This window comes from Oryctolagus cuniculus, chromosome 2 (genome assembly GCF_051225735.1).
Source record: "Oryctolagus cuniculus isolate XC-2025 breed Fujian yellow rabbit chromosome 2, ASM5122573v1, whole genome shotgun sequence".
Classification (NCBI taxonomy): Eukaryota; Metazoa; Chordata; class Mammalia; order Lagomorpha; family Leporidae; genus Oryctolagus; species Oryctolagus cuniculus.
In genome coordinates this window covers 115938023-115951498 of record NC_142868.1, presented here as the reverse complement: position 1 = coordinate 115951498, position 13476 = coordinate 115938023, and the positions used below count along the sequence as shown (strand labels likewise).

General features: G+C 54.1%; 1 protein-coding gene across 2 annotated transcripts in view; it reads left to right on the top strand.

Annotated features, from left to right (window-relative positions):
* The window catches only part of CNNM4 (cyclin and CBS domain divalent metal cation transport mediator 4), a 50083-nt gene extending 38656 nt beyond the window's left edge, over positions 1 to 11427 (top strand). The window contains exons 4-8 of one of the 2 annotated variants that reach the window (XM_017339876.4): positions 1778 to 1947; positions 2193 to 2289; positions 3727 to 3789; positions 8475 to 8662; positions 8916 to 11427. In XM_017339876.4, coding sequence (XP_017195365.1) covers positions 1778 to 1947; positions 2193 to 2289; positions 3727 to 3789; positions 8475 to 8662; positions 8916 to 9113 — 716 coding nt within the window. In that variant the 3' untranslated portion in view covers positions 9114 to 11427. The remainder of the gene's footprint in view (positions 1 to 1777; positions 1948 to 2192; positions 2290 to 3726; positions 3790 to 8474; positions 8663 to 8915) is intronic. The other variant, XM_002710030.6, reaches the window with a different exon arrangement.
* The last annotated feature ends 2049 nt before the right edge of the window (positions 11428 to 13476 follow it).

Below are 13476 nucleotides of genomic sequence, written 5' to 3'. Positions count from 1 at the left end.
TTTCTTATTTGAAAGTCAGAGTTACACAGAGAAAGAGAGAGAGAGAGAGAGAGAGAGAGAGAGTGAGGTCTTCCATCCGCTGGTTCACTCCCCGATTGGCCGCAACGGCCAGAGCTGTGCCGATCCGAAGCCAGGAGCCAGGAGCTTCCTCCAGGTCTCCCATGTGGGTGCAGGGGCCAAGCACTTGGGCTATATTGTACTGCTTTCCCAGGCCATAGCAGAGAGCTGGATCAGAAGAGGAGCAGCCGGGACTCAAACCAGCGCCCATATGGGATGCCGACACTTCAGGCCAGGGCATTAACGCACTGCACCACAGTGCGCGCATCCCCCCCCACCCCCCCCACCCCCCACCCCAGAGTTACTTTTGCAATAAGCCTGAAGTCCTTGAGAGGGCACCTCGGAGATCAGTAAGGAGAAGGGGGCCCTCCACTTGCTGGAACTCGCCCCTTGCCTGCCCATGCGCCCGAAGAGCCTGTGCTCCACCCTGGTCTCAGTCTCCTGCCTGCCCCCTGCCTGTGTGTGCTGGGCCCTGCAGGAACTGACCTCGAGACCAGTGACATTTCTGTTTTCTCACCCCTGGTTCAGTCGCCAGGACCTAGGTGACAGATTGGAGAAATACCAGCCTCCTCCATCCCTTCTGCACAACCCACCCTCCTTCCCAGCCCTCAGTTGGTAGCAGTGTGATCATTCTTTTTCCTTTATGTTTGCTACTACAATATTAATGTTGATAACAATAGTAAATTTTTTTAAATATTACTGTTTTTCCTTTTTAATTTATTTATTTGAGAGGCAGAGTTACAGAGAGAGAGGCAGAGACAGAGACAGAGAGAAAGGTCTTCTATCTGCTGGTTCACTCCCCAAAATGGCTGCAATGGCTGGAACTTGGCCAATCTGAAGCCAGGAGCCAGGAGCTTCTTACAGGTCTCCCACTTGGGTGCAGGGGCCTAAGCATTTGGGCCGTCTTCCTCTGCTTTCCCAGGCCATAGCAGAGAGCTGCATCGGAAGAGGAGCAGCCAAGACAGGGGCCAGTGCCCATATGGGATGCCGGCACTGCAGGCAGAGGCTTAGCCTACTATGCCACAGTGCCACTCTACCCACCTCCCACCCCCCCCTTTTTTTTTTTTACTCAAAACGCAGAGTGACAGAGAAAGATCTTTCATCTGCTGGTTCACTTCCCAGATGGCTTCAATGGCTAGGGCTGGTCCAAGCTGAAACCAGGAGCCTGAAACTCCATCTGAGTCTCCCACATGAGTGGTAGGGACCAAGCACTTGGGCCGTTTATTAAGCAAGGAGCTGGATCAGAAACGGAGCAGCCAGCACTCTAAACCTGCACTCTGATATGGGATGCCAGCATTCCCGGCAGCTTCTTAGCCCTCTGTACCGAGTGCCTGTCCCCATAGTGATGATCCTGGTAATTCTAGGGACACTGATTAAGCACTTCCCACGTGCCAGGAGTGTGTCTAAGTGCTTTATTTGTGTTATCCCATTTGACCTCGCAAACCACCCAATGAGGTTTTATCCCCAGTTGATGTATGTGGAAACTGAGGCACAGGTTAGATAGTTAGCCCAAGGTCATGTGCTGTTGGGACCAGGGCCACCATCCCGGCCAGCGCCGGCAGACGGAAGACTTGGGTCTAAGCAGTCAGCAGCCAGGAGCAGAAGTGAGGGAGTGCCTGAGCCAGTGGGCACCAGCTCAGCTCAGGGCTGCCGCTGCAGTGACCGAGCCCCCGGGCTGCTGGCCTGGCCCCGCGTGAATCCCCCCTCTCTCCTCCTCCAGAGGTCCCCCAGTTCAGCCCCTCTCTCATATCGGAGAAGATCCTGCTGCGGCTGCTCAAGTACCCAGACGTCATACAGGAGCTCAAGTTCGATGAGCACAACAAGTACTACGTCCGCCACTACCTGTACACCCGAAATAAGCCCGCCGACTACTTCATCCTCATCCTGCAGGTGCGCGCCTCCTCCTCGGGCCACTCCCCACCCCAGCTTCTGCTGCCCCGCAGCCTCTGCTCGCCCCACAGTGCTCGTCCTCTCCCCCGGGGCCGCCTTGCACCTGCAGGGCAGAGCCCTGAGCACGCCAGGACTCTGGGCCACCCCTGCCTCCTGCGGCTGGCTGCGCCACTCCCGCGCCTCACTGCCACACCTGTCTCCGCCTTGTTTTTCTTCCCTGTAACCCTGACCTTGTGTTCTTCCAGGGGAAGGTGGAGGTGGAGGCAGGGAAGGAGAACATGAAGTTTGAGACGGGTGCCTTCTCCTACTATGGGACCATGGCCTTGACCTCGGTCCCCCCTGGTGAGTTATAGGGCTGGGCCTGCACCTTTCTCCTGCATCCCAGAACTGAGGTGGTTTAAGGTGTGGGAGTGAGGGTGGAGAGGCGGTGGTGTGTGTATTGGTGAGGGCCAGGCTGCCAGGGCCTAGAGGAGGTGGCCTGGAAGAGCAGGGTGACTTGCCCCTTTCAACGGGGTCCAGAGGCCCAAGTCACAGAGACGAGAAGGGAATTCTTAGCGAAGGCCTGGGCAACCAAGGCGGGTATCCTGAGAGGGTGAGGAGACCCGCCGTGGAGGGCAGGGGGGTGGACTATGGGTAGGAAAGGACACATCAGGGAGCCTCAGAAAGTCACAGGCCTTTAGGTAGCTATTACATGAAGTCAGAAGCGCTCGTGGCCCGCTGTGAGAGAAGTGTAAGGAGACCAGGATGGACTGGCAGGGCCAGGCGGCCTCAGTGCCCCTGCTGCCCGTGACAGCAGGCGGAGGTGAGGACTGGGGCACCCAGAGCGCCCATAGTTGGGAGCCAGGCCAGGGCCTGTTTAGCAGGGTGGGTTACAGATGGTCTTAGCTTTTCCAGGGGCTTAGCCACTGCCTTTGGTTAAGGGTTGGTTCTGATGGAATAAAGGGACTTGGGGGCAGCCAGAGGGGGAACAGGGTCCCCTCCAAGAGTGCTTATGGGAGGTCTGGGGAGAGACACTCTGCTTCTCCTCCCCTGCCAGAGAGGCTGTGTGTTGAGGGTGGGAGCCCAGCAGGCAGGGCCCACAATCCAACCCCACTCGCTCCTCACTCCATGTGCACCCTGACCTCGGGAGCCTGCTGCGGGGTTGACCAGTGATACTCAGGCCGTGCTGGTGGGCGGGTGGCTGTGGCTCCTGGGGAACCTGTCCTTTGACACAAAGGAAGCCATGTTGGGGGCCAGGACACCTGTGTGCAATGACACTGCATCCTCTGTGCCCCACCAGGATGAGCTAGGGTGGCACAGCTGCTGGCGGGGGTGGTGGATAAGGCACCAAGTTGGAGTAGGGGTCCCTGCCTGGACGCCTGAGGTCTGGGAAGGACTTGCCTGCCTGTCCCAGAAGCTCCTGTCGTCATCCGCCTTGGGGAGGTCTTGTGTGGAAGGAGAGTGGTTATGTGTGACTGCCCAGATGCTGCATCCCTGCTGCACAGCCCTGGCGATTTGGCCAGGCTTCCTGGCTCCATCCTTCTCCCTTCAGCCCTCAGTTCTGATGTGGGTGGCCCGGAGGGAGGGGGATGATTCTGGGCTCATTCCAGCATCAGTTCTGTCCTCGGTGTAGGGCAGAGCAGCCCTCCTGCCAGAGCTCCGCCCCCTTCCCACTGTGCTCCCCTCTGCTGGTGGTACCGGGCTCCCATCAGCTCTGTCTCTCCATGCTGTTTCCTGTGGCTCCGGGTCCTGCCTCCTGACCTGGCCCTGGATACTGACCCTCCTCCTCTTTTGCTCCAGCGCCGTCAACCCAGGTCAGGTGTCCGCTTGGCAAGCGGAACTCCTTGCTCTCCTGGCTCTCAGGTAAATGTGGCATGGCTAGAGAGGTTCACACTGCCACCTGTCGCCTGGCTGCCCCGCAGCTGCACTAACTCCTCCTCTGGGCACACCTGGGGGCCAGCCTGCCTTGTACTGGCTCTGCCCGGCCTGGGGCCCAGTTGCTGGGTGGCTTTGTCCTTGTTCTCAAAGGGCCTCCCCAAAGGTCCTTAAGTCTCTGAGAAGATGCATGTGCAAACCCCTATAGACAGACACACAAACATACCCGCAGATGACAGGCCGGGAATAGAGGACTGCTCCCAGCCAGGCCAAGTGTGCACTCGCCAGCCTTGCCCACCAAGGGCAAGGGCAAGCCTGGAGGAGACCGGGCAGCTGCTCTGCACCCCTGCTGCAGGCCGCTCCCTGGCCTTGGCCGGGTGACTTCTCACTCATCAGCTTCTTCTCGCACCTGCTTAGCCTTCCTCACAGCCTTGGCTTTCTGTTCTCTCGTTGTGTCTGTGTGCCCGGGAGAGGTGGCACAGGGCAGTTAGCAGCACAGTCCCAGTGTCAGGCCCCCTTCAAACACCACCTCCACAGTCACAGCTAAATGACACCCGTTCATCCCCGGGCCTCACGTGGAAAGGAGGATGATCCGTATACTAGCCTCCATAGAGCTGTCAGGGGCAGGAGGTGACAGGGCTGATATAAAGTGTTTACTTGGAGCTCCATTATTCTTTCTTTCTTTCTTTCTTTCTTTCTTTCTTTCTTTCTTTCTTTCTTTCTTTCTTTTTTTTTTTTCTCTATTACAACTAAAATGTCCTATTCTAGCTGGAAAAGAATTTAGAAAAAGGCCATTTGCTCTTTCTGGACATGGTGCCAAGCTGGACTGGGTGGACCCTGCCTGCTATCATGTTTTAAAACAGTTTTATTTATTTATTTAGTCAGAGTTTGAGGGAGAGAGAGAGAGAGAGAGAGAGAGAGAGAGATCTTCCATCCACTGGTTCACTCATCAGGTGGCCACAGTGGTGAGGGTTGAGCCAAGCAGAAGCCAGGAGCCAGGAGGTTCATCCATATCTCCTACATGGGTGCAGGGACCCAGGGACTTTGGGCCATCTTCCACAGGCCATAGCAGGGAGCTGAATTGGAAATGGAGCAGCCGGGATTCGAACTGGCACACATAAGATTTGCCAATGTCACAGGCGGCCGCTTTACCTGCTGTGCCACAGTGCTAGCCAGATATCACACTTCTGATAGCTGTCCTAGGAGTTGGAGGGAGTAGTGTAGGGCCAAACTCACTCAGTGTGAGGTGTGCTAGGATTCTCATGTGCACTGAGGCCACATAGTGTGGGCTGGCGCTGCTCTCGCAGCAGATCCTGGCCTGGGCTGGGGAGCCCCATGTGGGTCAGGAACATTACAAGTTTCACAGACACCTTTTTTGTTTTAATTTCTATTTATTTGAATGAGAGAGAGCGAGAGCACTCTCATCCAGTAGTTCACTCCCCAAATGCCTGCAACAGTCGGGCCTGGGCCAGACCAAAGCCAGGAGCCCGGAACTCAATCTGAGTCTCCCACGTGGGTGATGGGGGGCCCAGCCACTTGAACCATGGCCTGCTGCCTCCCAGGGTACACATTAGCAGGAAGCTGGAATCTGAAGTAGAGTCAGGAGTTGAACCCCTGCACTCTGCTGTGGGATGTAGGTTTCCCAAGTGGCATCTTAACCACTGCCCCAAGTGCCTGCCCCACATTATAGCCATCTTTGAGCTGTTTGGACCTCAGCAGCCCTAAAAACCCTCAGTCATTTGTTTCCTACTTCATATTTGTACAGCTGGAATTTTTTTCTTAATTGTTCCAAAGCCTGCCTTGCTATTCTGACCTTCTGTTTCAAAAATAAATAAAAGAGTGACTTAGAGGAAGTTGCACTCCCCTTCACACCCCGCCAGTGTGACCTCGGCTTTCCTTCCCTCTTCCGCACTTGCTGCTGTTCACGGCTAGCCAGGGGGTTAAGCATGCATGTCTCGAATTCTGATGTCTTTACTTCATACAGGAACATAAACTAGTCAAATCCACACAGTGTGCACCGAGCAGGTGGGCCTCCCTTTATGAATTCTCTGCTTTATGCATAATCATGGGGGTCTTTATTATAGATAACATCTCCTTATGCCAAAAATTTTTTCTGTGTTTCTTTTTAAAGATTTATTTATTTATTTTAAAGGTATAGTGGCAGAGAGAGACGGAGAGAGAGAGATTTTCCATCTGCGAGTTTATTTCCCAAATGCCTGCAACAGCCAGGTCTGGGCCAGGCAGAAGCCAAGAGCCAGGAACTCTGCCTGAGTCTCCCACATGGGTGGCAAGGGCCCAAGCCTTGAGCCATCATTTGCAGCCTCCAAGATGCATTAGCAGGAAGCCAGATTGGAAGTGGAGCAGCCAGGACTTGAACCAAACACTTCAATATGAACATGGTGTCCCAAGTGACAGCTTAACCTACCGTGCCACAACACCCACTCCTAAGATGATTTTCTTAGGCTACTCTTCCAAGAGATATAATTAACCTTGTCAAACTTCCTAGTTTTTGTGATATTGCTTTATTTTAATCATAAAAGCAATATAGCATATTTAGGAGATCGGGAAACTAAAACATCATTTCATTACTCAGAGGCATACCTTCTAGTATATTTATTTATTTTCAGGATCTCTAGCTTTTTGCTTTTTTGAAAGAGTTACAGAGAGAGGGAGAGATAGAGAGATCTTGTACCACTGGTCACTCCCCAAATAGCCACAACAGTAAAGGCTGGACTGGGCCAAAGCCAGGAACCTGGGACTCCACCCAGGTCTCCTATGTGGGTGGCAGAGGCCCAAGCGCTTGGGCCATCTTTCACTGCTTTCCCAGGCGCATTAGCAGGGAGCTGGCATGAAAGTGGAGGAGCTGGGACTCAAACTGGTGCTTAAATGAGATGGTGCTGTCATAGGCAGCAGCGTGACCTGCTGGACCACAACACCAGCCACTAGGGCCTTTAGCTTTAATAGGTCATGTCACTAATTTGTGTTGGTTTTAAATTCAGTTCCTGTTTCTGGGTGTCAATAAGCATTAACTAAAAACATTCTGGGGCTGGCACTATGGCACAATGGGTTAAGCCGCGGCCTACAACCCCAGCATCCCATGTTGGAGTGCCAGTTCAGGTCTTAGCTACTTGCTTCTCATCCAGCTCCCTGCTAATGTTCCTGGGGAGGCAGCAGCAGACGACCTAAGTACTTGGGCCCCTGCCACCCTCGTGGGAGATTCAGACGGAGTTCCTGGCTCCTTGCTCCAGCTTGGCCCAGACTTGGCTTTTGCAGCCATCTAGGGAATGGATAGTGGTGGAAGATTCTCTCTCTCTCTCTCTCTCTCTCTCTGATGCTCTGCCTTTCTAATAAATAAATAAATCTTTTTTTTTAATTAAAGATAAACGTTCTTTTTTTTTGTTACGCTAGAAGTTTATCAAAGTTATTACTCAAGGTAGGAACTTGCATTGCACATAGTTCTCTAATGATCCCTTTATTTCTTGTTCCTGAAATAGACTGTAGTTTCCTACTCTTATAAATGAAAGTCAAGCTTTACTTAAGCACAAGGGGAGACCATGACTCAATTCTTCTGTACTGTTGGAAGCCCTATTGGTCATTGAGCCACAGCGTTCACGTTCACGCTCTTCAGTAGCCGTTTGTTAGAGCAGCTAACATAGTACTACATAGTAGTAACTAAGCCGATGAGCTTGGTCCACTTTCTGGGCTTTAAAAGCCTGCGTGCCTTCACTAGGAGCTTTTCTGTGTATGTCAGTGTTTTCCGTGCTTTCCTAGCTACGCTAATGATGCGCAACGTGTGCAGCTGCCTTTTCCCTTCCTCTTTTGCTTGAATTTTTGCTTACTTATTTGGGAGACAGAAAAATGGAGTCAGAGAGAGCTGCCATCTGCACGGGGGCCAGGTCTCCCACGTAGGGGGCCGAGATCCGGTTCCTTGAGCTATCAGTGCTGCCTTCCAGGGTCTCTTTCAGCAAGCAGCTATAGTGAGGACCAGAACTGGGAGTGGAGCCCCTGGCCCTCGACATGGGACTCCGGAGTCTTAACCACTAGGCTAGATGCCTGCCCCTCCTTCCTCAAAATTTTGAGCTGGAGTCACCTCCCCCTTCCCACGGAAGGAGGTCTGTGCTGCCCCTAGCGGCAGGAAGAGGCCATACCACCTTTACTCCAGGTGCCACTTGCAAAGCCTGGAACTCAAAGGGCCTGTGGGTTCCTGTGGGAAGGAACAGCTGCTCGCTGTGTCTGCCAGGCCATCTGAGGTGCGGACAGGCTTGGGTAGACTGAGATGCCTTTAGCTCTGAGCGCTTTAGGATGTGTGCATTTAAAAGTGTACGGTTTACGTCACTTGCCATAGTAAGCTGGTATTGAAACAAAGGCAGCAGCTTGTCCACCACGGGAGGGTCATCATGGTGTCACCCCGGGTGACGAGCTGTCGGAGAAATGGGGCATTTGGTAACTGTAAACTGTGTTTTGGTTTCTGTTTTCTGGTTGGTTTATTTGATTTGGCAGACTTTTTAGCACGTGTTACACACCACTTCTAAACAAACTAACTCTGGCTTTGATGAGGTCAGATCTTGTGTGGTTCTGTGTGTCCCTAAGAATTTTCCTGCACCTGGGCTTCCATCCATGGCTGGGAGCGGACACCAGGATTCCTGGGCTGATGGCTCTGCTCTCCCCTACAGACCGCTCCCCGGCCCACCCCATGCCCCTTAGCCGCTCGGCCTCCCTCAGTTACCCGGACCGCACAGATGCTGCGACCACAGCTACGACCCCCTTGGCGGGCAGCAGCAACCAGTTCGGTAGCTCCGTCCTGGGCCAGTACATCTCTGACTTCAGCGTGCGGGCGCTGATGGACCTGCAGTACATTAAGGTGAGTGCCTCCCAGGTCCTGCGTGCGGCTGCGTGTTTGCATCGCTCTGCTCTGGAACTGGCCACTTGCTGCCTTTCCCACTAAACCCGCCCCGAGGGCCAGGCCCCAGGGGGCTTTGGCTTCTTGCTCTTGGTCCTCCTCTTTGCAAGGGTTTCCAGAGGCTCTGCCTGGGTGCGCCTCTCTCGCCCAGGGCTGGCGCGGGGGTCTGCCTGCCAGCGCCCGCCCAGCATGGACTCACCCCGTCCTCCCACAGATCACGAGGCAGCAGTACCAGAACGGGCTGCTGGCCTCGCGCATGGAGAACAGCCCTCAGTTCCCCATGGACGGGTGCACCACCTGCATGGACAGCCCTGCCGAGAAATGTGAGCTGCCCGTGGTGGACGAGACGACGACGCTTCTCAACGAGCGCAACTCCTTGCTGCACAAAGGCTCCCACGAGAGCGTCATCTGACAGGAGGGCCCGGGGCCCCCCGCCCACCCTGCGGGGGCCTCCCCAGTGGGCCCGCATCAAGAGAGGGAGCCTGTACAGCCAGAAGGGTAGACGGCCATGGCCCAGCCAGCTGAGCAGCCAGATGGCCCCTGTGTGGGCATTTGGCCTCTCTGGGGGCCTCCGACCAGCTCGGAGGTGGCCGTGGCTACCTGGCCTGGACTGGTGGGACAGTGGGCTGGCTACCTTGAGCAAAGGCAATTTTTTACTGAAAGAATTTCTAAATGGGACTTAGTGCTCCTCTTTTTAAGTATCATTTTGGGAAGGGAAGACAGGGTTAAGGAACTTTATTTAAAAAAAATACAAACTTTTTTTTTTCTTCCGGAGGGGGAGGGTATCTCACCCCGGGAAGCAATAGCCATAATGTGCTCCCAGCCGTGACCTCCCAGCTTCTGTCCCTGACTCAGGGAGCCCACCCTCCCTTTCCTGCACCTGCTCCACCTCTGCCGCCACCTCCAGCTGCAGAGGTGGGACCCCAGAGCCTGCTGGGGGCGAGTTGTCTCTCGGGAAGAAGGCGGCTGTCCCCAGGAAGCAGAGCACCACGTGGTGTTGACATCAGTGGTGTGGACATGTGCACCGAGGCTGGTCTGAAGTCGCCAAGGCCGAGGGCTGCTGGATAACTGTGATCAGGGACACGATTATCTAGCTGTAGAGAAGAGCACACGTACTCCTGTCAACCGCTGGACCCAGGAGCCTCCCCGGTTGTCCCGGTGAGTCGGGGCTCAGCCGAGGACTCTCCCCCGCCTCCCATCTGCCCTGGGGACAATGTCCTCCTCCTGGTCCTGGGGCTGACTCAGAGCATCAAGTAGGGCCCCAGGCCTGTCTGATTGCTGCCCTGCCCTCACTCGTACCAAAGGTTGCCCCCTCAGCGGGGCTGGCATCTTCTACATCGGACGTGACTTGTCAAGGTGACTCTGGCGTCTGTGTTGTTAGCAGCTAATCCCACCGCCACCTCACAAGGAGAGTCAAGGCTCAGCTGTCGCCATGAAGCCCTTTCCGGAACTCCCTGTTTCTAATCCCCAAACCTCACTCCTCCCGGGGGTTGGGGACAAGAGGACATGGTGGAAGCCACTGAGCAAGTTCTAATTGCCCTTTCTTCTGCGGCGGCCCAAGGCTCACCTGACCTTGTTCATCCACCTTTGGAATTCAGGAAAAGAGAGTTCTGCTAAAGGCATGCAGCTGGCGGCCCCCCTTCCCCGTGCCTGCGAGATCCTTGGGCAGTCACACGGGCCTTGTCTGCAGCCAGTGGTCCTGTACGGAAGGTGCCATCTGTGGGAAAGCCTTCCCGGCGCCTTTTTCCTGGGCTGACCTGACCCTGCCACAGAGCTCCAGGCTTCCGCTGGGGAGGCCGTAGGACCAAGGGCTGTGTCGGCCCTTCTGTCAGGTGGGAAAGAAGCTGGGGCCTTGAGATCCAGGTAAAGGAGACCGCGGGCCTCCCGCCTGAGTATTCACGCACTCCTGTCTCAGTCCACGGAGCCCTGTCACCCCAAGTGCTCTGCTTTCCAGCCGCCTGCCCCTGGCCAGTCTGAGTGCTTCCTCAGTCACAGAATTTACTCCTAAAAGCCCGAACGGTAGGTGGTGACACCCATGGGTTCTCATTCATCCATAAGGAAAAAAAGACATGGGACCTTTGGTCCCTGGTAGGGAAACCTCTTTGTTTTCTGCAGGAGCAGCTTGCTCCCGAGTCCTTGTAAGAGCCGGCAGAGCCACGTTCCTGAGCGATCCGTGTGCAGGCACAGCAAAACGCATCGGCCCCACCCAAGTGGGTGTGCGTGCAGCAAAAGGAGCAGGTGTACGCACTTCCACAGCTACCTCTGTGCACACACAGTTTCTACCAACAGGTGGTCCTTCCCCCGTTCCTTCCCCGTTACAATCACTTCTTGTAGAGGGTCATAATTATTTCCAAATATTACTGGTCCGATGACTTCCTCCTCCCAGTGCAATTTTTCACTTCCTATTCCAACCTCCGGTTCTTGGGCTGAGCCATACCCTGGACCTGGCCCACCCTGCTTGTCTTCCTTGTTAGGGAGACCTTTGCAACTGGCATCCAAATGGGTAGGCAAGTCACAGCCACCGTAGCAAGTAACTCCTATTTATTTTGCGTAAGATTTTAATTTGTATATTTTTGTGATTTATTTTGGCATTGTTATGAGTTTGACTCTCGGGGAGTTTTGTTGTTATGACTCTTGTGTCTTTTGTCACAAAACAATGATAATATTTGCTAAACAATATATGGAATTTATTTTTGATTGGTAATAAAAGATGAAATATATATAAATCTTGGTGAGCTGCACCTGGCATGTTTGAATTGTGTCCGTGTTCCCTGTCTGTCACAGATGCAGAAGTGACTGTGGCTGGCTGTCACATAAGACAGGACAAGGGGCAGCAGAGTATCCTTAGGTCGTTTAGCAGGGAGAGGCTAGCAGAAATTAATTTACAAAATGGATCCACGGTCAAGGCTGTTGGCACAGGAGTCCAGAGTGGCAGGTGCTGGTAGACATTCAGGTGAAGTGCCCCGGGCCATGGCCACAGCCTGTGAACCAGCTGCCACAGGGGCTTAACCTGCAGCAGCTGGAGGCGCACCTGGGACGGGCAGCTCACCCCTTCCTTTCCTGGGAGCAGAGGGGTGAATGGAGCTTGATCCAGAAGTATGATCGCGTCTTTATACGCTGCAGCGGCGCTACTCCGGGGCCGGTTGTGGTTTCAAAGTTGAAGTGTTCATCCCTTGGACGCCTTGAGTGACAGTCACTTCCCTGCACCCACCCCGAAGCTGCAGCTGCACAGACCCCTCTTCCAGCACGTGTAGATGTTGCTGGCTGGTGGGAGCGATCAAGTACACTGAGGCCAGGGCTCCACAATCCTGGCTTAACTTGAGCAGACAGACTGGGGAGTCTGGAGGAAGGGAGGCACTTGGGTAAGTGACAAAAGGAAGAGGATATTCCAGAAGAAAGGAGGAACAAATAGAAAATGTGCGTAGGAGGGCTCCATCTGCTTCACACATCCAAGACCCACTACGGGCCAGGTGCTGCGGACTCATCAGTGAGTTAGTGAGGAAGACCTCCTATGGAGACGGTCACACCAGGGCCTTTTGACTTGCTGTCTCCTTTGCTTAGGACACTTCTTCCGGGTGGAGTGAAGCTCACCCCTATTTTAAGTCTCTGTTCAAATGTCACCTCCTTGTCGAAGGCTTCCCTGATTACCCCCATCTCAAACAGCATCTCCCAACCCTTCCCCAACCCCTCTGTCTCCTTATCTTGCCCTGCTTTTCTCTATAGCACTTACTGCTGTATATTTAAAAAACAGACTTGTGGGGCAGGCATTGTGGCACAGCCAGTTAAACCGTGGCTTGTGATATGCCAGCATACCATCTTTGAATCCCAGCCGCTCAGCTTTCTGCTAATGCGCCTGGGAAGGCTGCAGATAACGGCCCAAGAGCTTGGGTCCCTGCCACCCACATGGACGACCAGGGTGGAGTTCCTGGCTCCTGGTTTTGGCCTGGCCCAACCCTGGCTGTTGTGGGCATTTGGGGAGTGAACCCGTGGATGCAAGAGACCTCTCTCTCATCTTTGTCCCTCTGCAGTGAGGGACCTTAAAGCCCGCTGATGCTGTGGATAAGCAGGGATGGGACAGAGAATGGCACGGAGCAAGGAACGAGCTGGTGAAGTGCTGGTGAATGCCACCTGGAGCAGCTTTGTTTGCCTCCTACTGGACGATGCGTATCTCTGGGTAGTCACACTTTATAAGTCTCATCCAGCTGTTCTGCCATGCAAAGTTTTTTTTTTTCCTCCAAGAATTAGAATTTGTTGTTTCCCAAGGGTACTTGATGCAAGGTGTCCAGCGCGTAACAAATCTTCCCAGGCAGACGAATCAATTAATTCACAGGCTTTTATTGGGGTTCCGCTCCCGGGTGAGGTTCCCCGGTCCCAACAGAGCAACAGAGCGGGGGCCGGGGAAGTCGCGCGTCCGAGATTGGGAGAGCTCCTTTTATAGATACAGGGCATGGGGGTTAAAGGTTGAGGCGGGTCTGATCCTCATTGGTTGACCTTTAGGCACCCGCAGGGACCTTGACAAGGACTTTTCTTCCCTGCAAGTACAGGTAGGAACTTTCCATTCCCGGAAGTATAGGCCTTCCTTCCACGCAGATCCCAAAGCTACCACTTGAGACTAAGGAAAAAGTACCTCAACAAAGGTGAGAGCCCTGTCTCTAACTCCTCTCTCCTCTGGAACTGTTCTTCGCTAATTAACGACTTCGCAGGCACTTGACATGTTTGAAGCACATCCATCAGTTCTCTCTCAATGTAGGCCTTTTATCTTGGAGACAGAGAAA